The 23,156-nt window shown below is 43.0% G+C and overlaps 1 protein-coding gene across 2 annotated transcripts in view; it reads right to left on the reverse strand.

The window, feature by feature from the left end:
* FARP1 (FERM, ARH/RhoGEF and pleckstrin domain protein 1) overlaps positions 1-23,156 on the reverse strand; it is a 2,534,157-nt gene that overhangs the window by 296,998 nt on the left and 2,214,003 nt on the right. For both annotated transcript variants that reach the window (XM_044071307.1, XM_044071308.1), the window contains one exon: positions 19,765-19,833. In XM_044071307.1, the coding sequence (XP_043927242.1) occupies positions 19,765-19,833 (69 nt within the window). The remainder of the gene's footprint in view (positions 1-19,764; positions 19,834-23,156) is intronic.

A 23,156-nucleotide genomic window follows, 5' to 3' on the forward strand; every position in this document is an offset into this window, starting at 1 on the left:
CACAAAATATACTGAACCTTACTGATATTGCCAACATCCTGGCAGATAGATTCAGTGCATACTTCACCCCCCTCTCACCTCCAAAAGGGCCCACAACAATACCGGAAAAGTGTAGTGTCCCAAAAATCACAGACGCACAGGTGAAAACAGCCCTTTCAAAAGCCAAAAACACAGCGTCAATGGGACCAGATGGTGTCCCAGGCTACGTCTTGCACGAACTATAGAACGAACTAACCCCCCACCTAAACACACGGTTCAGCCTCAGCCTCTCCACAGGCTACGTGTCCATAGAATGGCACACAGCAACGGTTATTCCTCTCCACAAAGGAGGGGCCACAACTGACCCTGGTAACTATCGCCCCATAAGCCTGACTAGCCTGGTCTGCAAGGCTATGGAGCGCATCATCATGGAACTCATTAACAAAGACATTGGGAACCTCCAAACACTTGATTCGACCCAGTTTGGTTTTGTTAAGGGCAGATCATGCCTACTAAACCTGGTTGACTTCTTCGAGACAGTCACCAAGGCCATAGACGAGGGGAAAGGTGGTTCACACAACCTACCTTGACCTTGCCAAGGCTTTCAACACCATTCCCCACTCAGGTATTACAGAAAAACTCACCAGCCTGAACATAAACCCCTACGTCACAAGATGGGTTGCCAACTGGCTTACAGACAGAACTCACACGGTAAGAATAGCGGGCTCCAGGTCCGACTCTAAACCAGTCACAAGTGGTGTCCCGCAAGGCTCAGTCCTGGGACCCCTATTGTTCGGCATATACTTCTCAGAAGTACAGGCAAACACAGGAGGACTATGGCTAACCAAGTTTGCCGATGACTGCAAACTGGGAGCCATAAATGACTCTCCGGCTGACACGGACATCCTCCAAAATGGCCTTACTGAGACAGACACCTGGTGTCAAAGTCATGTCCTCAAGCTAAATGCCAAAAAAATGCATAGTCATCCCGTTTGGGAAAAACAAAACACCCACGAATTACCACATAGGTGGCAGCCCCTTTAATACAGAAGAGGTAATAAGAGATCTGGGGACCCAGGTAGATAGTAATCTCTCCTTTGACAATCATATTGCCAAAGTAGTTAGGAAATCCTTCTATGTGGCCCATCTAATTACTAAAGGGTTTGCATCTAGAAATAAAGAGGTTATAGTGCCCCTCTACTCGTCACTCATCAGACCCATCACAGAGTACAATGCCCCATTTGGGATGTACCTCACAAGACACTTCCAATAGCTGGAAAGACCACATAAGTACCTCACCAAGAGGATTACTGGTCTCAAACATATGTCCTATGCAGCCTGACTGAAAAAACTCCAGCTGTACTCAGTGGCATATCGCTTACTCAGAGGTGATCTCTGCCTGACTTACAAAGCCATGTCCAACTCAGAACTGATGGACATGCTCCACCTAAAGAAATCCAAGTCACTGCGAGCCATGTGCTCTAGTGAGCTAAAGCTCGCCACAACAATAAATAGAACATGCTGGAGGGATAGATTCCTGTCACAGAGACTCCCCATGCTTTGGAACAAAATTCCAAATTACATCAGGCAGAGCCCCTCACTAACACTTTTCAAGAGAAACCTTGACAAGTGGATGGGTAACAGAAAATACACCCCTGGGATCACTTCATTGGCTCTGCTTGACAGAGGATCAGTTAATTAATCAATGGGGTGGCGAAAGCCAACACACTCTGGATAGACTTATAAATGCCCTCGGGCAGATAGCCTAGTACCTACCTATGAACCTATAGATTTGACATGGTCTGGCAGGGCTGTTCCTTAAGCCATGCATGCCTTCTAATTGCAGATCCAGTGACTGCTGCCCTGCAAGAAGATTCTAGGGTGTCAAAACCACAGTGCAAGGTGTGTTTAGTTACTTGCGTTACAGAATGCATTAATTTTGCAGTTCTTTAGATTCTGCCAAAGCAGGAAAGGAAGACATTTTTTTGTTTGAGGAGTTCCAGGGTATGTTGCTGAAATTGTAGCATATGGAACTGACAATTTAGAGCCCTGATAGCAAGAGTAGCTGAGGTGTATACTTTTTTATCCCATCTGTCTAGTGCTCAGGAATCCCTATCTGAGGGGGTGGGATTCTTAGTAGAGGTAGCTTTAATCCCTTTAGGCCCTTGAGAAATTACCACATGGTCAGCAGTAGGATTTTTAAAAAGAAATTTGTGTGAGTCAGGGACTCTATAGTACCCGTCTGGTTTTCTGGGTGCAGGAGGGAGGATTTCAGGAGTCAAGCTGGATTCCAGGAAAACATCCTCCACAACACCCAGGACTGGGCAGATGGCCAATGGTCTGTGCTGTGGAAGATCTAGGAATTCCCTGAGTCTCTTTTTAAGCTGAGGGTAGTCTTGGCTTTACCATTGGAAATGCTCCCTTAAGGTATGCAGGGTTTCCCCAAAGGAAAAATCCTCTGGGAGAGAGGCTGAAGGGATGGAATCCTCTGCATCAGAATCCTCATAAGTAGAGAGGGGTTGCATATCTTCATATTCAGAGGCATCAGTGTCATCTGACTCTTGTTCAGACAGACTACAGGGTACAGATCTCTTTTCCTTTTGGAGAGTGTAGCTTGGCTTCCCCTGATCAGCCTGATAAGGTCTTTCACCATTTTAAGCATCTGAGACTTGAGGCAAGGAAGCAGGTGCCTGAGAGTGGGTCATCGGTTTCTTGGGTGTGGTTCGTACCCTGGGCCTAAGAAACTTGGTCGTTTTCAAAAGAACGGTAGTCGCAAAAGAAGACGTCTGTTTGTATTGAGAATCGGTAGTGCGAAGGACTTCCTCAGAAGCTGGTGCCTACTCATCGGCTCCGGACCCATCTATGGTAGAGACAATCGCAGGATCCTTAGTTGAAGAAGAGTTTTGCGGCATACCAGACTCCGAAAGGCTCTCGGTAGTGGCCTGCGAAGCCACAGAAGTGGGCATCAGGGGCTGCGAAAGAGCCTCACTGAGGACCAGAGAACTGACGACTAACTTAACGAAAGCGTCATCGGTAGGTTTGGACCTGTGTGGTCTGTCTCTGTCTATCTTAATGTTTTTTTGGAAGATCTGCTGCCGGATGGCTTACCGAAGCCATATCAGAATTCGAGGACTCCGACGACGGATAGTTCTGGCGTTGAACACAGCACAGAAGCAACAACGGGGGACGTCATGGTCTGAGCTTAAGCAAGTGATGCAGTAAGAATGGAAGTCTCGGTGTGGTATTTGCTTTCCACAGGCGAGACAATTATTAACTTTTTCTGACATCGGTTATTGCAAGAAAAAAGGATCCCCAAACAGGGTACTTAGCTTTAGAAGACTTCAACTTCAGTTCGGTAGACGAAACTCAGGTAGAGGCTGACCGGCACTCGTGCGAACTGCTTCTGCTTCGGGCTCCACGGCAAGAAAGACTGATGTAATGGTGTTGTCTGCCTTACTTTATACTACTGATGACCTGATGTCAGTCCTGAAGCGACAGCAGCCAATGCAGAAATACAAAGCCTCTGGTATTCGGGATGGCCAAGGGCTACCCTGGCAGGGATAACCTAAATGTGATGACTGCAACAGTGAAACACGAAGAACATATGGGTTGCAGACTGAAGTAGAAAGCATGTAAAAGCATGACAGAAAGTGGTACAGGCCCATTTTGGGTGTTAGCATATTGTAATTATATTAGAGTAAAAAATTGTGTGTAAGTTAGAGTAAAGAAAGCTGGAGTTAATAAAGTGTAATTAGGAGGATCAGTGCTAATAGAGTATAATCAGAAGGAGGAGTGTGGCTGAGTTCTGGGAGTTCAGCCTGCACTAGTGCATGAGAACAACCAGTTGTTTAATGTTTCTTCAGTGACACCTTAAAGCTATTTATCCTGTTTCTCTCTCTTACTTCAGAGGAGATTCGGTTCCAGTTTTTTGCAACCTGGTTAGAGCATAATGAATCACCTGCGCTGTTATTACATCTTGTGATCGGTTAATAGTATTACTTTTAGAGATGGGCAATTTTTTAGGGAGTGTTAGTTTATAGGCAATTTTCTAGGGGAGTCTATTAGTTTATGGGCTGTGGTAAGTTGAGAGTAGTAGAGGCAGTATGCAAGTCCTAGCACTGTACATTGTGGGTTTTGTGGGTGGTTATAGGTTCATAGGTAGGTGCTAGGCTACTGGCCCTAGGGCCTATATAAGCCTAGTCAAATGGTACCCTGGCTTTTGCCACCCAAGAAAATTATTTTCCTGTGCCCCTGTCAAGCAGAGCCACAGAAGTAATCCCTGGGGTGAATTTCTTATCTCCCATCCAATCATCAAGATTTTTCTTGAAGAGTGCTAATGGGGAGCTTTGTTTGATATAGATAGGTAGTTTGTTCCAGAGTATGGGAAGTCTCTGGGACAGGAATCTATCCCTCCAGCATGTTCTGTTTATTGTGGTGACAAGGTTTAGGTCCCTAGAGCATGTAGCTCGGAGGGACTGGGATTTCTTTACGTGGAGCATGTCCAACAGCTCTGGGTTTGACATAGCTTTGTATGTTAGGCAGAGATCACCTCTGAGTAGGTGATATGCGACAGAGTAAAGCTGGAGTTTTTTGAGACGGTCTGCAAAGGGCATCTGTTCGAGACCGTAATCCTCTTTGCGAGGTATTTCTGTGGCCTTTCCAGTTGTTGTAGATGTCTTGTGAGGTACACAACAAAAGGAGCGTTGTACTCTATAATGGGTCTAATGAGTGATGAGTAGAGGGGAACAATGACCTCTTTTTTCCTGGATGAGAAACCTTTTGTGATGAGGTGTGCCACGTAGAATGATTTCCTAACTAGTATGGCAATGTGATTATCAAAGGTGAGACTGCTGTCCACCTGTGTCCCAAGGTCCCTCATCACACTTTCGGTGTTAAATAGACTACCACCTATGTGGTAGTTCATGGGTACAGAGTTTTTACCAAAAGGAATGACAATGCACTTTTTGGCACTGAGCTTGTTGTTATGGCTTTGAAACCAGGCATCTGTCTCAGTGAGGCCCTTTTGTAGGATGTCCATATCGTTAGGAGTTTTGATTATGGCTCCTAGTTTGCAGTCATCTGTGAACTTTGTTAGCCAAAGACCTTCTGCGTTAGCCTGTACTTCAGAGAAGTAGATACCAAACAGGAGAAGACCTAGGACTGAACCATGTGGTAGTCCACCTGTCACTGGCCTGAAGTTAGATTTAGAGTCTGCTACTTTCCCAGTGTGGGTTCGGTCAGTGAGCCAGTTGGCAACCCATCTTGTGACATAGGGATTTATACCTAGTTTAGTGAGATTATCTATAATTCCAGAGTGGGGGATGGTGTTGAAAGCTTTGGCGAGATCTAGATAGGCTGTGTGAACCACCTTACACTCATCTAAGGCTTTGGTGACTGCTTCAGAGAAGTCTATCAGGTTTAGGAGACATGATCTGCCTTTTACAAACCCAAACTGGGTAGGGTCCAGAGTTTGGTGATTACCAATGTCATTGTTTATAAGTTCCATGACGATACGTTCCATAGCCTTGCAGACCAGGCTTATCAGGCTAATGGGGCGGTAGTTCCCGAAATCTGTGGTGGCTCCCCCTTTGTGGAGTGGGATAACCGTTGCTGTGTGCCATTCAGTGGGCACAAAGCCTGAGGTGAGGCTATGATTGAACATGGTACTTAGGTGGGGTACCAGTTCATTCTGTAGTTCGTGTAAAATGCAGCCTGGGATGTTGTCAGGTCCCATGGATGCTGTGTTCTTGGCTTTGGAGAGTGTTTTTTTTACCTGTGCAGCCGTGATTACAGGAACTTTGCATTCTTCCTGTATAGAGATGGGCCCTTTAGGGGATGAGAGAGGGGTAAAGTTAGCACTGAACCTATCTGCCAGGATGCTGGCAATATCAGTTGGTTCTGTATACTTAGTGCCATTGTGCTTTAACTCAGAGCAGATCTGAGTGTTGCCATTGAGATTCTTGACATAGCTATAGAATGCTTTGTGGTTGTCTTTAGAATTAGTGGCGATTTTGTTTTCGTAACTAGCTTTGGAGGATTTTTTGAGGGATCTCAGCTTCTTACTGAGGCTGACCACGGAGTTCCTCCAATCATGGGATTTTACTCTTTTTTGCAACAGCTTCTTTCTTCTGTTGTAGCATTTGTTTACAGCAGGGGACCACCAGATTGGCTTCCTTTTTCTGGAGGATAGCACTTTGGTTCTGTTAGGGATTGCACAATCCATGCACTCGTGTAAGTGCTTATAAAGTGCAATTGTATAGGATTCAGCAGCTGTACCTCTATTGTCCATCAGCATGGGTGTCGTGAAGTTTGCCACTTCTGTCTTAAGAAGCATAAATGTTACGTTGGCTTTGGAGAAGTTTTTTATGGTGGTTTCCCTAATGGGGGGTGGGGGTGGGATGTGGATGTCTAGGATGATTTGCTTGTGGTCGGATCTGACCAATGAGGAATTGACCTCTGGTGTGGAACACTGGTTGCCCATGTTGGTAATGACTAGGTCTAGGATATTGCTGCCCCTGGTGGGGATGTGGATAAGTTAATAAAAGGCGTTGGAATTTATGAATTCCAGAAAACGTTGAGCACAAGAGTTGGTACATGAGTAGTTTTCCCAGTTAATGGTGGGGTAGTTGAAATCGTCCATTATTAGGGTGTTAGGCTGTACCCTAATATTTTTTAGTGTATCAAGAAATGAGGAGTGGGAATCCTGGGGCATGGTGGGGGATCTGTAGCAAGCTACAATTTGGATTGCGGTCTTGCCCAGAGTTAGTTGCACTTGGATAATCTCGGATGCATTATGCTGAGCAACTAGCCTGGAGGTGTGGATATCCTTAATGAATATGGACACTGCTCTGCCTTTAGTGCTTTGGTCCAGGTTAGGTGGCCAAAAGGTGTGGTATGAATTATAGCCTGGTAGTACAGGGGTGCTCTCTGGAGCCTTGAACCAGGTCTCTGTCACTGCACAGATGGTGATGTTCTCAGTTTTAAGGAGTGCCTCGAGTGAGTGCATTTTTAGGTTTAGACTTCTTGCATTAAGTAGCATTACCCTCAGATTTTGCTTGCTTGCACCTGTTATGGTGGTGAATTTGTCATTTGAATCTTGCCTAAAAAAAGTACTATAGGGGTGGCAAGAGCCTTAGCCAGTATCCGGTATCCCAAGGGCGACAGGTGCAGGCCATCTCTGGCAAAGCATCGTGGTTTGTCGATCATGTCATTCCAGGCAGACAGATACTGGATCCCCTTAGAATTACACCAGAAGCTTAGCCAATTGTTAAAGTCAATCATTTGTCCTTGTACTGTGGTATCATTCTGGGTGATGGCAGGATGCTACTCAGGGCTAGGGTCATATCTGCCTGGGCTACAAGGTCGGACAGCTCCTCCATTTCTCTTTTCATGTAGTCCAGGGAGGTACGTCCCAGGTCATTCACACCATCATGGACAATGACAGAGTCAAATTTGTACTTGTTGTGGAGTGACCTGAGTGCATGCGTTATGTGGCGGATCCTGGCACCTGACAGGCAGCTAACAGTAACTTTCTCCTTGTTTAGCCTGGTGAGTGGAACATCAGTGTGCCAAACTATAGAGTCACCTATGAGTAGAGTGTTGGGTACATTGTTATGCCTTACGGGCTGTGGTTGAGTGGCACACTGAGTTTGTGGGCTATGCGTCATTTGGGTTGTGTTGGGGGTTGTAGGTTGCTTGCGTTTCTGCTTTTGGAGGTCCCTGTTGCTTGGGTAGATTTTTTTTATTGCCTCCGTGAATGTAGGTGCGTGTTTTGTGTTTCTATGTGTATGTTTTGGTGGTGTAGGTTTTGAGGGACTATGTGATAAGTGTGCTGTGGTGCAAGTGTTTACCTTCTCCTCTGTCTAGTCCAGTCTTGGGTGAAGACAGCTTTGCTTCCAGTTTGGCTATATAAGTGCATCTCTCACAGGTTGTAGTCTTGGGTGGTAGGAGGACAGGGTTGTCTGTGTACATGAGGCAATTGCTGTATTGTCCCAAAATGCCCAGATTCATCAGGTAGACAGGAGAAAACACCGGGAGCTGACCCTTAGACATGCCTGGATAGGTGCTTATTTATTAAGTACTAAAAACTGTTTTCCTCTAGACAAGTGAGGAAAGTTGAGTGTTGTGGTAATTTGTAGCTTATTTAGTGCTTACAATGAGTTCTGAACAAGTGCTGAGCTCAAAGAAACAGATTTGAGTGCTGAAACTAGAAAACTGGCTAGTTCTAAGAAACAAAATTAAGCTAGAAGGCTTCCCTCCAACACAGAAAGGCTTGGGGGCTCAGAAGCTTACAAACAGTCCTGGATACAGCAAATCTGTATCTGGACTAGACGACTTACAGGAAAGGCAGGAAACAAGGTTAGAAATTTTTTTTTTGTAAAGTGGAAAGGGGAAAGGAGGAGCAGAAGCTAACTGGGTTGGCCTTCTCAAATGTTCTCCTTGGATTAGGTAGAATGAGGTAATGACACTAGACTGGGAGGAGTGTCCCAGATCAAATTTACAGTAGGGGTGGGCAACTGCAAAGCCACCAAGTATAAAAAAAGGATACCAATGCGGAGGGGGAGGGGGTGGGAAACAAAAATCAGAACAAACAAACCCAACCAGATGCTTAACAATTGTAGAAAATTCTAGTTAATACCTCACACACAGTGAGTAAAATAAAAGTGCCATAAATAACTCAGAAATAAGCAAAAAAAAAAAAAGGATACTTAATGTTATATATCACAGATTAGTTAGCTCACAACCCTTCCTCGGATTAGCTCAGTGTGAAATGGCAGAAACACTCAAAAGTTAAATTCTTAAGTAACAAAGCTGAAACCTGAAACAACTTTAAAAAAAGCTTGAAAGAACCAATGAGGTGCTTACTCCAAGGCGTAGTCCAGGCAACCCCAGCCAGCCAATGACCACAAACAATTCACTCTCACTGAAATGCTATACTGGCTTTGGCTAAGCTATAATGGCATGGAACATGTGCTCAGACACACAGCCTCTACTAGCAAACAACTAGGACGAAAACATAAGCCTGAATATGGACAATGCTACACTACGAACACTACTTAGATAGAAAAAAACTGCTGCCTGTGCATCTAACAAGTTGCACGTGGTCTTTCTCTTTAGTAACTTCCACCTCTGCAAAATCTTAGAATGTATAAGTGTAACTACTGTTTGTGTATAAATGTAAATAGAAATGTAACTATTCTAAGTTTAACTGGAACTTAGTATAATGCAATGTAAGCAAATGGAGCTTTTTTCCCTGGGCCTCTGCTGAAAATGGGTATTACCTAGTCGGACTTTCCCGGTAAACAAAGACAAATAAATAAATGAATTAATAAGTCATAAGTGATCTCTCTAAGACTAAAAAAATACTAAACATTAGCCTAATGGCCCCTGACAACGTGCCAGGTCATCTTCTTCTCACTGCCAGTTACTGCCTGGTTCACATCCTGTTACATCTATTTGATCTCAGCCTATCCACTGGACTCATGCTAGAGGTGTGAAGGACCGCTGTAGTCATCCCACTCTACAAAGGGGGACCAACGACTGACCCAGACAACTATACACCTATCAGCCTCACTAGCTTTATCTGTAAGGCAATGGAGCACATTATTATGGACCTCATTAAAAAGAATATAGGCAGTCTTCAGAACATGGACACAAACAAATTTGAGTTTGTTAAAAGTAGATCCTGCCTTGTGGGCCTGTTTTCCACAAGTAACTAAGGCATTAGACCTTGGTAAATTGTTTCACATGACATACCTGGACTTGGCTAAAGCCTTCAATACCCTTCCACACTTGGGCATTAATGATAACTTAATTCAATTAAATGTAAACCCCCTATGGATAGCAAACTGACTCATAGACAGATCCAAGTCAGTTGGTGTTGCAGGCACACTCTCAACTAAAACAGTAGTTACCAGGCCTAAAAGCAGACATCAAAGACCTGTGGTTGACAAAGTTTGCCAATGACTGCAAACTCATGATTGTTATAAATATTGCATATAACCTATGTATTGTCCAGGAGGACATAACATATACTAATGAGTAGTGCTTAGGCCACGGTCTCAAAATAAATGCCAAAAAATGCAGCATTGTATCTTTACACAAACCTAGGTAGTCCTGCTTCTGTCACACAGGAAGAGTCCCCTAAAAATTGACTATGTCATTAGATATTTGGGCACTTTCATTAACAATGAACTATACTTTGGCCACCATGTGACCACTCTTGTTAGGACACCCTTTTATATAGCCAGACTATAATATATTGTGTGTGTGTGTGTGTGTGTGTGTGTGTGTGTGTGTGTGTGTGTGTGTGTGTGTGTGTATATATATATATATATATATATATATATATATATATATATATATATACACACACACAGAGAGAGAGAGAAAGAGACAATACAGACTGGGAATATCTTCTAGTTCTAAGGAAAAGTCATAATCCCCATCTACACCTCCCTTATCAGACCAACAATAGAATATAATGCCTTCTTTGGTATGCATCTGGCTAAGCATATAACCCATCTTGAGAGATTATATCATTTTATTATAAAAAAAAAATCAAGGGCATGTTTCCTTTGAGTTACCCTGACCACCTTAAAGTGCTCTCTCTCTTTCCCATTTCCTACCACCTATTAAAAGGTAATTTCTGCCTTGCCTACAGAGCCCTTGAAACATCCAGTCCTTTGTTACCACCTACACATTCACAAAATTAATACCACCCTAAACATCTGCACAAGGAAAGAAACCCAAGTTTCCACTGAAACATAAATAGGACATGTTGTTTGGGATAGGCATCTTTCACAGAGAATCCCCTTTTTATGGAACTGACTCCTCTTAGTGGTTAAGCAGAGTAGCTCTATGACCCTTTTTTAAGCACAACCTGGATGCATACCTCTCACCTGTCCATGATTTTGGCTCAAATTTTAGTTCTGTCCCCTTTACTACTTCCTACAACTGATGACTTTGGGAGAAAAGGTGGTGAATTACATGTAATAAATAATGACAATAAATAGAGATATAGACTTATTTTACACCAGAAAATATATAGTAATACACATTCTCTTATTCTGTCAGTGTTTTAAGTTAATAGTACTAACATAGCTATGCCTGGTTAATCAAATGGGTAATCAAAATTACACCCTCTGTGTGGCCCCTATAGCCTGTACAGGAAGGGGCCAAAACTAGGTTGGTATCAATACCAATAATACATCATACAGGCTCATTCCACTCCTAAACCATGATTATAAAGCGTTTATGTCTGTAATGGCTAAAAGAATGGCAAATGTGATGCCAAAATTGATTGATATGGATCAATGATGTTTTGTTGAGGGGAGGCAAATATTTGACAACATTAACACTGATGATCCAGAAGGAAGCAGAATGTAAGAAAATACCACTGTTGTTGGTAGGTCTTGAGGCAGAGAAAGCATTTGACAGAGTAAGCTGGGAGTATATGAGCAGGGCAGCGGAAGCATTTGCATTCGCTGATAAAATTATAGGGTCGATTAGGAGGCTATATGAGGGATCAGAGGTGAAAATTAAAGTGGGTGGGTTCCTCCCTGATAATTTCTGCTTGAGCAGAGGAACCAGGCAGGGTTGTCCTCTTTCCCCTTTGTTATTTGCATTATACTTAGAATCAGTGACATGGAAAGTAATGGATGAAGAAATTCTAGGATATAATTGGTATGTTAGTCAAGTTGGCTTTATTTGCAGATGACATTATTTTACACCTGATAAAACCAGTAAAGGACATTTCAGTGCTGTGGAACACTTTGCGGCAGTTTAAATTATTTTTGGGATACAAAATGAATGAAGTTAAAACAAAGGCAATAGCTGTAAATTATGTACCCACACACAAACTGGCTCAGCAATATTCATATTTATCAAGACATGAAGTACTTAGGAGTATGGGTTAAAAAGGATTCTGGTGTGGCAGCTAAGGATATGTGGGAAGAGACTAAACAAAAGATAATACAAAAACTGAGAAATTGGAAGCTCTGTTGTATGGATATGGATAGCAAGATACAATCAGTTAAAATATTTTTAGTCCTTTTATACACAGGTCAGGCATATTTTTATCAACCAGACGAGAAGTTGTGGATAGCAATTAATAAAGAGCGGATAAGCTGATTCTTCCAATAGAACAATGCGGATTGAGATTACCCGATTTGAATGGAGTATTTCAGAGGTACACAGTTAAGGCTTCTATACATACCAGAAGCAGAAACCTACAATTCAAAATGGAAAGGTATGATGATGAAACACAGGGGAAGTTCAAGAAACAAGGAGAGACTGGGATTTTGGATGCAGATCCTTAAAGAAAATAACACTAGCCATACAGAATATTATACTCATAAAATAGCAGAAAGTATTCTAAGAACTGAGCCAATACAGGGATGGAGAAAGGAGATTCTGCAGATAGGGACGACTACAATTAGGGACACAGACAAAGTACAGCTGTGTACACTTACCATAAATGTAGATGTTCGAGTGTATTCACTGTTGCAGTCATTACATTTGGATAATCTGCTGGCAGGTTGCCCTCAGTCGGCCTGAATTCCAAAGTCTTGGGTTCTGCGTCGGCTGCTGTCTCCTCTTCCATGACGTCAGGTCGTCAGGAGTATAAAACATACAGCCGACGCCATTTTCTTTAGTTTTTCTTGCCCCAGATGTCAGGTGCCCCCGAAAAGGTAGCAAAAATATATGTGTGTGTATATATATATATATATATATATATATATATATATATATATAATTTTATATATATATATATATATATATATACATGCATTGATATAAACTTTACCTTCATCTACAAGCAAATACACCACATAGGTTGTAGAAGATACAGAAGGAAAGATAAACTCCAGAATGACAGGGGGATGGCGGGAAGGTAACCTGGACTGCAAGAGTGAATACACTCCAACATCTACATTTATGGTAAGTGTACACAACTGTACTATGTTCTTCATGTTTCACTGTTGCAGTCATTACATTTGGGGAGAATCCCAAAGCTATGGTTGGGAGTCTGGAGCTAAACAGCATTAGGTGCGGCTATAAGGCCCTGCAGAACTGCAGTGGCAAAGCCTGCCCTGGACTTAGAGAGGCAAATGATAATGCTTTGTAAAGGTGTGAAGAGAACTCCAAGCAGCAGCCTGTAGAATGTCTTTGGTTGGTACTCCTCTGAGAAAGGCTGCTGAAGTAGCTGCAGCTCTGGCGGAATGAGACCTAATGCCATTGGGCACAGGTTTACCATGGTGTAAGTAGCAGAAACGAATGCAGTGGCTTATCCACTTTGAAATAGTCTGCTTTGAAATAGCCTTTCCTTCTGATCCTGCACCATATGTCACTAGTAATTGCTCAGTTTTTCTTAGAACTTTAGTCCTGCTCAAGTAGAATCTTAGCTGTCTGTGTATGGCCAAGGAATGCAGAATCATCTCCCCCTTGTTCTGTGGATTTGGATAAAAGGTTGGCAGATGAATAGTTTGGTTAAGAGCCACACTGGAAACCACCTTAGGCATAAATGTAGGATTTGTCCTCAGAGACACCCTGTCTGGGTAAAATATGATAAAAGGCTCCACAGCCATGAGGGCCTGTAGCTCTGAAACTCTTCTTGCTGAAGTAATTGCTAGTAGCAGAGCTGTTTTCCATGATAAGAACTTTATATCAGCGGTAGCCGCTGGCTCAAATGCAGGCAGGGTGAGCTTTTCCAACACATAACTGAGGTCCCATGCAGGTATTGGTGATCTTCTAGGAGGCCTTAACTTTTAAGTTACTGCTTTAGTAAAGGATGAGAAAAGATTGGTGGCTCTGTATTGTAATGAGCCGAAATGGCAGAGGCATGGATTTTGATTGATGAGAAAGATATGTCTTTGTCAAGCATCTCAGTCAAGTATTGTAATATCTGAGGAATATTTGGCTCTGCTGTATCAGTTCCTTGTGCTTGATTCCAAGCACAGAATCTCTTCTATTTATCAGCATAAGACTTTATAGTGCTAGGCCTTCTGGCTTCTGAAATGACATCCATCAGGTGTTGTTTGTACAACTACATGATCAGCCATGCTGCCAGGTTCAGTGTCTGGAGTTGATTGTGCATGATCTGATTGTTTTGTTGGGACAGTAGTTTAGGTCTTTGAGGCAAGGTCCAAGCTGGGTATTGAGACAAGTTACTTACGATTGGATACCAGTATTGGTGGGGCCAGTCCGGAGCAATTAGTATCATCTTTGCTTTCTCTTGTCCGACTTTTAGGAGGACCTTGGGAAGAAGAAGCAGAGGAGGAAAGGCATAAACTGATAGGTTTTTCCAACTGAAGGATAGGGCGTCCACTTTCCATGCTTGTCTGTGATAGGTCCTTGTGAAGAATCTTTTCAAATGATAAATTTGAGGAGAGGCAAATAGATCTATGTATGGGCTCCCCCATTTCTTTGTTATCATGCTGAAGACTTGTGGATCTAGTTTCCACTCATGAGGATCCATAAGGTTTCTGCTTAAATCGTCTGCCAGAGTGTTTTGCTTTACTGGCAGGAATTGAGCTTGAAGATGTATTTGGTAGGTCAAAGCTGTGTCCCACAGTGCCATGGCTAATCTGCAAAGGGGGTATGAGTGCGTGCCCCCCTGCTTATTTATATACCACATGACCGTGGTGTTGTCCATCTTTATCAGTAGTTGTCCTGGATGAAGTAAGTCCTTGAAGGCTGTTAGGGCATTTTGAACAGCTAGCATCTCTTTCTGGTTGATACGTAGATGCATTTGTTTTGGGGTCCATATGCCCTGAATGCATCTTCCCGCCATGTGGGTCCCCCCAGGCATAATCTGATGTGTCTGTTGTCAAGGTTTGGCTGGCAGGTGGTAGAGTGAAGGGCTGTCCCATGTTTTGGTGACATGCCTTTGCCCACCATAGAAACTCCTGTTGTAGGCAAGGAATGAGAGGAATCATTGTTTCCAGACTGTGACAATGTTGACTCCATAAAGTTTTTAGGTACCATTGAAGTTTCCTCATATGCAGTCTTGCATATGGAATCAGTAGGATGCAGGATGCCATGAAGCCCAAAACCTGCAAAATTTGTCTTGCAGATAAATGGGTTTTTGTTGCCATCAGTTTGAAGTAAGTGGTCAGTTGCCTTTGCTTGTCTGGTGTGAGGTAAGCCATCTGGGCAGATGTATTCAAGCTTGCACCCAGGAATGTTATCTTTTCAGAGGGTACCAGTTGTGATTTCTTTTTGTTTACTGAGTACCCTAGGCATGTTAGAAGCCTTTTTACAAATGTCAGGTGTTGAAGAAGAATGTCCTTGTTCTCTGCTTGTATGAGACAGTCATCCAAGTAAGGATATATTTGTATACTTATTTGTCTGCAAAATGCAATTACTGGTGCCAGGCAATTTGTAAAGACCCTGGGCACAGTAGATAAGCCAAAGGGCAGTGCTGAGAATTGGTAATGCATTAAGCCAGCCTTGAATCTGAGGTATCTTCTGCACGATTGTCTTACTGGGACATGAAGGTATGCCTCTTTTAGGTCTAATGTCACCAGCGAAGCATTCTTGCCCAGCATGGGCAGAAGCTGCTGCAAAGTCAGCATTTTGACTTTTTGAATGTCCATGTTTGTGTTCAAAATCGATAAATCCAAAATTGGCTGCCAGGCCTTGTCTTTTCTGGGTACCAAGAACAGTCTTGAGTAAAAACCTTGTCCTTTTTCCTGTTCTGGTACTGGCTGAATGGCCCCCATATCCATGAGGGATGTAACCTATTTCTGTGCCTCTGCCCATTGATTTTTTGGCAGATCTGGCCAACCATTTGCCATTGGCAGCGTATGGAAATGGAATCTGTATCCCTGTGATACTATGATTAGCACCCACTTGTCATGCCAATTTTGAGCAAAAAGTGCTAATTTTCCCCCTAAGGGTGCTGCCAAAAGATAAGTGCTTGGTGTAGGCAGAGTGAAGTCATTGGGACTGTTTTCTGCAGGTTTGCGCTTTATCTCCTCCAGATTTGGAAGTAGAAGCGCCCCATTGCTTTGACCTGTATGAATCTTGTGCCTGGTATCTGGAACCCTTAGGGCATCTGGATTTGCCCCTTTGAGCTCTGTCTGACACAGGAAAGGACCATTTTTTTGTAGGCCAGTGTCTACTGAATCTTGGTGGCTGCACTTGTAAGAAGTCTTTTACAGTTTGCATAGACTTAACTTTGTCTTCCATTTTCTTTAAAACCTCTTCTGCCTTAATACCAAACAAAGTATCATGCTGTAAAGGTGCATCTAGCAATTTAGCTTTAACATGATCAGGCAAATTTTGTTCCTTTAGCCAGGCATGCCTCCTAATCACAGATCCAGTAACTGCCGCCCTGCAGGAGGCCTCTAAGGAATCAAAACCACATTGCGAAGTATGCTTTCTAACTTGTTCAGCTGCATGCAATAATTCCTGCAATTCTTTATTTTCTGCACATTCAGAAATCAACATCATTTTCTGTTTCAGCAATCCCATAACATGTTGTTGATACTTGAGCATATGAAATTGACAGTTTAAGGCCCTAATTGCCAAGGTTGCAGATGTATAAACCTTTTTTCCCCATCTGTCCAGTGCCCTTGAATCTCTGTCAGAGGGGGTAGGATTTTTTGCTGTTGAGGCCTTGACTCCCTTTGGACCCTGTGAAATAGTTTCAGGATCAGCAGCAGGGTTTCTAAATAAAAATTTATGAGAGTCAGGGACCCTGTAATATCTGTCAGGCTTGCTGGGAGCCGGTGGTAAGGAATCAGGGGTCAAACTTGACTCTGAAAACACATCATCCACAATGTCTAAAACAGGGGGTATGGCTAAAGGCCTGTGCTGAGGGAGAAGAAGGAAATCTCTGAGCCTCTTTTTTGATTCTGAGAAATCTTGACTCTCCCAGTGAAAATGATCCCTCAAAGTATGCAAGGTTTCTCCAATGAATAATCCTCAGGAGGTGATGCAGATGGTATAGACTCCTCTGCATCAGAATCCTCATAGGGAAGTATAGATAATTCCTGATTAGTAGAGGAATCAGAAGAAATAGAAACTTGATCTGAAGATTCATAATCAGTGTCTTGCCTAGGCCTTTTAACTGGAGGGGGATGGGAACCCCTGATCAAGGTAATAAGGTCTTCAGCCATTTTGATCATCTGTTTTTTAGGCATAGAGGCCTGTGTACGTGGCTCATGCGCTGTTTTTTTTAGTTTTAGAAGTTGCTTTTGTCTTTGTTTTTGCAGCTGTCGTCGGTTTGATATACAAATGTTGAGGCCTGAATATACTCTCAGAAGCCGGTGCCTGCTCAGCGGCTCCGGACCCATCCAAGGGAGATACATCCATGGGTCCAATACTTTGAGTATCTCGTGGCATGCCGGACTTCACATGGGTGTCAGTAGGGGCCTGCGACTCGAAAGTAGCGGGTATCAGGGGCTGCAAAAGCGCCTCACTGAGTACCGGCGAACTGGCGACTGGCTTAGGAGAAGCTTCGTCGTCGGTTTTGGACCACGACTGTCTGTCTCTGTCCTTTTCTTTGCGTTTTTTATGTACTCTGGTAGTCGGATTGCTATCCAATGACATTTCTAGGTAGTTAAATCTGTTTCCAAAATAATTTGAGGCAAAGATATACCGACGCTTAATAGTGCGCTGGTTAAATCTAGCACAAAACCGACAGCCAGGCACATTGTGATCAGGGCCTAGGCAAGGAATACAGTATAAATGGAAATCCTTATGAGGTATTTGCTTCCCACAAGTAATACAATTATTAACTTTTTCTGACATCGGTATGGAGCAAGAAAAAAGTTTCCCCAACGGGGTACTTAGCTTTAGTGAAGACTCAAACGCGAATATTTCAGGAGTTGGTCGACCGGCACTTGCGAAATGCTTCTGCTTCGGGCACCGTGCGGCAAGAAAGACTAAAGAAAATGGCGTCGGCTGCATGTTTTATACCGCTGATGACCTGACGTCATGGAAGAGGAGACAGCAACTGACGCAGGACCCAAGACTTTGGAATTCAGGCCGACTGAGGGCAACTTGCCAGCAGATTACCCAAATGTAATGACTGCAATAGTGAAACACGAAGAACATCAAACAAGAGGGAAATGGAATTTATTGGAGAAAACTGGCAAAAATCAAGGTATTGGGAGCAAATAATTAAAGAGGGAAAGGTAAACAGAATGGGAAAAGGCCAATACTTTATTTGGACTGCTGGCTAGAGATTGCTTTCCCTATAAAGGATTGATATCAGGGAATAGGCAGAGAGAAAGAAAAAGGGGATCCTAAGCAAAAGACCAGCACTGGTAGAGATTTTAATAGAATCTAGAACAAAAGCTGCTATTAAAAAAGGAATAATTAGTACAGCATATAGAACATTGCATGATAACTATAAGAATCAATCACAGGAGGTTAAAAATGACTGGGAAGAGAGATTGGATAAGCAATTCACAAATAAACAATGGGGGATATATGTATGTCTCCCAAATATGCAACAAAGTCTAGAATATTTAGGATCTTTGCTTGGAAGTGTTTATATTGGCATTTTTATACCCCAAGTAGACACCAAAGAATTTTTCCTTAGGTAGACGGCAAATATTGGAGGTGTGATGGGAAAAAAAGAGATAATTGGGAACATATCTTCTGGTAGCACAATGAGTTGGCAGACTGTAAAGATTCCCTGCAGGCTACTCTGTCAGAAATACTGGGTGAGCAAATTGCTGTAGCTAAGGAAATTATTTTTTGTGCAATGATACAGAATCGGAATTGCCTATACATAATAAGGCCTTGCCGAGTCTAATTATGGTGGCTGCCAAAAAAGCAATTGCTAGAAAATGGAAATAAAAGTCTAAACTAACTGTACTAGAAGTAGTGAATATAGTAACAGAGATAGAACACCTGGAATCGGAATCTTTAGAAAAGGGTAGGAGCAAGTTACATAGAAAAAATGGGATTTGTAGGAGGAATACATGCAGAGGAGGAATAAGGTTTAAAAAAGGCAGGAGATGATCGAGCTATGTAATTTTGACTGACAATGACTGGGTAGATTATAAGTGATGTATAATGTTTGCAATTAAAATTATGTCAATACGGTTTATGATGTACAATGTTTGCAACTAAAATTATGTCAATGTGGTTTATTTTCATTGATACAAATATATGACTGCCTACAATACAAACTGATAATTTAATAAAGATGTTTCTTGTTTAAAAAAAAATACCAATAATTCATGTACCTGTAAAAGGGTAGTTTCTTTGGCTAGGCTGCAAACGGTCTACTGTATCAACAATCTAGTACAAACCTATGAACCTATAAATGGACCTTCCTTATTATCAAAACATCAGCTTTAAAAAAATAGCATCTGAACCCATCATGCCAATGCAGAACTAATAGCATAACCTCAGAAAGCCAATTGGGCACAAAGCAGTTGCACTGAGTCCCAGATGTGATGGCTGTACCACACATCTACTGACTGCAAAATGAACAGCAATGTAGCAACAAAACATCAATATACAAAGGCAATTCACCAGTGAGGACAGAATACCAGGGAGAACATGAGACATAACTGATATAATTTAAAAAAATGCTAAAAATGCTTTGACTACAGTAACATCAAAGTTTCAAATGTCAGCACTTTACCAAAGCAGTATTCCTGATTTTTTTTTGGGACTTTTTATGACAAAGAAAACAATCCAGAAAATCATAATGTGCATACAAACATATATAATTTTATATCAGCATACTTGCTACAAATTGTGTGTATGTATGTATATACGTGTGTATATAGATATATGCATATATTTTCCACTTACCAGGAAGAACATGCGTTGCTGTAGTCCTTTGCCTGATAACTTGCTAAGACATCCAAGTCTAATAAATTCCTGAAAAAGACATAAGATGAGAGTTTCAAATAAATTTGTTAGCATTCATTGTGTAATAAAAGAAAAAAAATTATTTTAAGAAAAGTGGAACACTGAACAGCGCAGAGAATATGCAGATGTTAAAGTACAGTTGTGTACACTTACCATAAATGTAGATGCTAGACTGTATTCACTGTTGCAGTCATCACACTTGGGTTATCTGCCTACAGGTAAGCCCTCAGTCGGCCCGAATACCAGAGTCTTAGGATTTCTGCGTCGGATGCTGCTGCTTCTTCCATGACGTCAGGTCGTCAGGGGTATAAAACAAGCAGCCGATGCCATTACATCAGTTTTTCTTGCCCCAGATGTTAGGAGCCCCCCAAATAGGAAGCTATTATATGGTGGGAAATACCACCAGTAAAAAGTAAATACCACTGCCATTAAAAATGGCCATAGAGATGAGAGGTAGACGGGATAGAGAAAACCAGGACTGCAACAGTGAATACACTCAAACATCTACATTTATGGCAAGTGTACACAACTGTACTATGTTCTTCATGTTTCACTATTGCAGTCATCACACTTGGGTTGATTCCCAAAGCTGAAAAAGGGTGGAGGCAGTCAAGAAGTGTTAGGTCTGACTAGCAGGCCTTGTAAGACTGCTGTAGCAAATCCAGCTCTGGAATTAGATAAAAATAGTTAAGTGGTAATGTTTGGTGAAGGTGTGTACAGAACTCCAGGTTGCAGCTTCCAGACTGTCCCTGGTAGGGACTCCCCTGAGAAATTCTGTAGAGGTGGAAGTAGCCCTAGTGGAATCTGTCTGATCCCCTGTGGGGTAGGTTTTCCATGGTGCTTGTAGCAGAAATGGATGCTGTGTGCTATCCATTTGGAAATGGTTTGTTTTGAAATGGCCTTGTCCTCTGCCCCTGTAGCAAAGCTGATTAGCAGCTGGTCAGAATTTCTGAAAGGTTTAGTCCTGTCAAGGTAGAACCTGAGCTGTCTGTGCACGTCCAAGGAGTGCAAGATCCTTTCCCCTTTATTCTGAGGATTAGGGAAGAATGTTGGCAAAAGGATAGATTGGTTCAGAGCCACACTGAACACCATCTTAGGCATAAAGGATGGGTTAGTCCTGAGGGAAACCCTGTCAGCATGGAAAATAATGAAGAGTTCCACAGCCATTAGCGCCTGTAACTCAGACAATCTTCTTGCTGAAGTAATAGCTAAAAGCAAGGCTGTTTTTCTAAGAGAGAAATTTTAACTCTGCTGAAGCAACAGGTTCAAAAGGGGGAAGCGTGAACTTTTCCAGTACAAAGTTAAGGTCCCAGGCAGGGGTGGGTGCTCTCCTAGGGGGCCTTAAGTTGTTAGCCCCTCTCAGGAACTGTTTGATGAGAGGGTGAGAAAATAGAGGTGGCTCAGTATTATAATGAGCTGAGATGGCATAGGCATGAATCTTAATGGAGGAGAAGGCTAGGCCTCTGTGGAGTAGCTCTGCTTGGTAATCCAGATTAGAGGTAAGGAGGGCACTGCTGTGTCCTTTCCTTGAGACCGATTCCAAGAACAATATCTTTTCCACTTTTCAGCATAGAATTTACTAGTACTAGGCCTTCTAGCTTCAAGAATGACATCCAGCACCTGTTTGCTGAGGGTTGCTGGTGGTGTACTCAGGGGATAAGCCAGGCTGCAAGGTTTAGGGTGTGCAACTGTGGATGCAAAATCTGTCCCTCCTGCTGAGACAGCAGGGTAGGAGTTTGGTGAAGGTGCCACAGTGGCACTGTTGTCAAACTGCGTAAGAGTGGGTACCAGTGCTGACATGGCCAGTCTGGGGCAATAAGAATTGCCCTTGGCCTGTCCTGTTTTGAGCTTGAGTAGTACTTTTGAGAGGAGGGGCAGAGGGGGAAAGGCATAACTTGAGAGGTTTCCCCATTGTAGGGATAGGGCATCCACCTTCCAGGCCATGCTGTGATGGTTCCTGGTGCAGAATTTGTTCAACTGGTGGTTCTCGGGGGAGGCAAGGAGGTCCACCTCTGGAGTTCCCCACCGCTGGATTAGAAGGTTGAAGGTGTTGGGCTCCAATTTCCTCTCGTGTGGGTCTAGGAGATTTCTGCTTAAGTCGTCTGCAGTGAATTTTGTTTGCCTGGCAGGAATTCAGCTTGTAGATGCACTTGGTTGCTCAAGGCTGTGTTCCACAGGGCCATGGCTAACCTGCAGAGTGGGTAAGAATGGGTACCCCCTGCTTGTTTATGTACCACATAACTGTGGTGTTGTCTGTTTTTATCAGCAGCTGTCCTGGAAGGATTAGATATTTGAAGGCTGTCAGAGCATTCTGTACAGCTAGCATCTCTTTTTGATTGATGTGCAGGACAATTTGGCCTGGGCTCCAGTGGCCCTGAATGCATTTGCCTGCCATGTGAGCCCCCCATGCATAGTCTGATGCGTCTGTTGTCAGGGTTTGGGCAGTGAAGGGATGAGTGAAAGGCAGTCCCTTGTTGTGGTTGCATGTTTCTGCCCACCAAAGGAACTCTGCTCTTAGACAAGGTATGATTGGAATGATTGTTTCCAGGTCCTGAGAATGTTGGCACCAAAGACTTTTTAAGTACCATTGAAGTTTCCTCATATGCAGTCTTGCATATGGAATTAGTAGAATACATGAGGCCATGAACCCTAGGGCTTGCAGTATTTTCCTTGCAGATAGCAGGGTTCTGGTGGCCATTTGTTTGAAGTAGTTGGTCAGACAGACCTGTTTTTCTGGAGTGAGAAATGCCATTTGGGAAGTTGTGTCCAAGCTTGCTCCCAGGAATGCAATCTTTTGACTGGGCACCAATTGTAATTCCTTTTCGTTGATGGTGTACCCCAATGAAGTGAGAAGGCTTTTTACAAATGCCAGGTGCTGAAGTAGCAATTCCTGACTGTCCACCTGAATCAGGCAATCATCCAAGTATGGGAAAATTTGGATATTTCTATGCCTGCAATATGCAATGGCTGGAGCCAGGCACTTTGTGAATACTCTGGGCACAGTAGATAAGCCAAAGGGAAGTGCAGAGAACTGATGGTGCATAGAGCCTGCCCTGAAGCATAGATATTTCCTGTATGACTCCTTTATGGGGATGTGCGGATAAGCTTCTTTTAAGTCTAGAGTGACTAAACAGGCATCCTTGGCTAGCATAGGGAGAAGCTGTTGCAGGGTAAACATCTTGAATTTTGGGACCACCAGAAAGGTGTTGAGAATTGATAGATCCAGGATTGGGTGCCAAGAGCCCTCTTTTCTGGGCACCAGGAAAAGTCTGGAGTAGAAACCCTGCCCCCTTTGTTCTACTGGAACAGGTTGAATAGCTCTGATACTGAGC

This window comes from Protopterus annectens, chromosome 5.part0 (assembly GCF_019279795.1).
Source record: "Protopterus annectens isolate FY-2018-M chromosome 5.part0, PAN1.0, whole genome shotgun sequence".
Taxonomy (NCBI): domain Eukaryota; kingdom Metazoa; phylum Chordata; order Ceratodontiformes; family Protopteridae; genus Protopterus; species Protopterus annectens.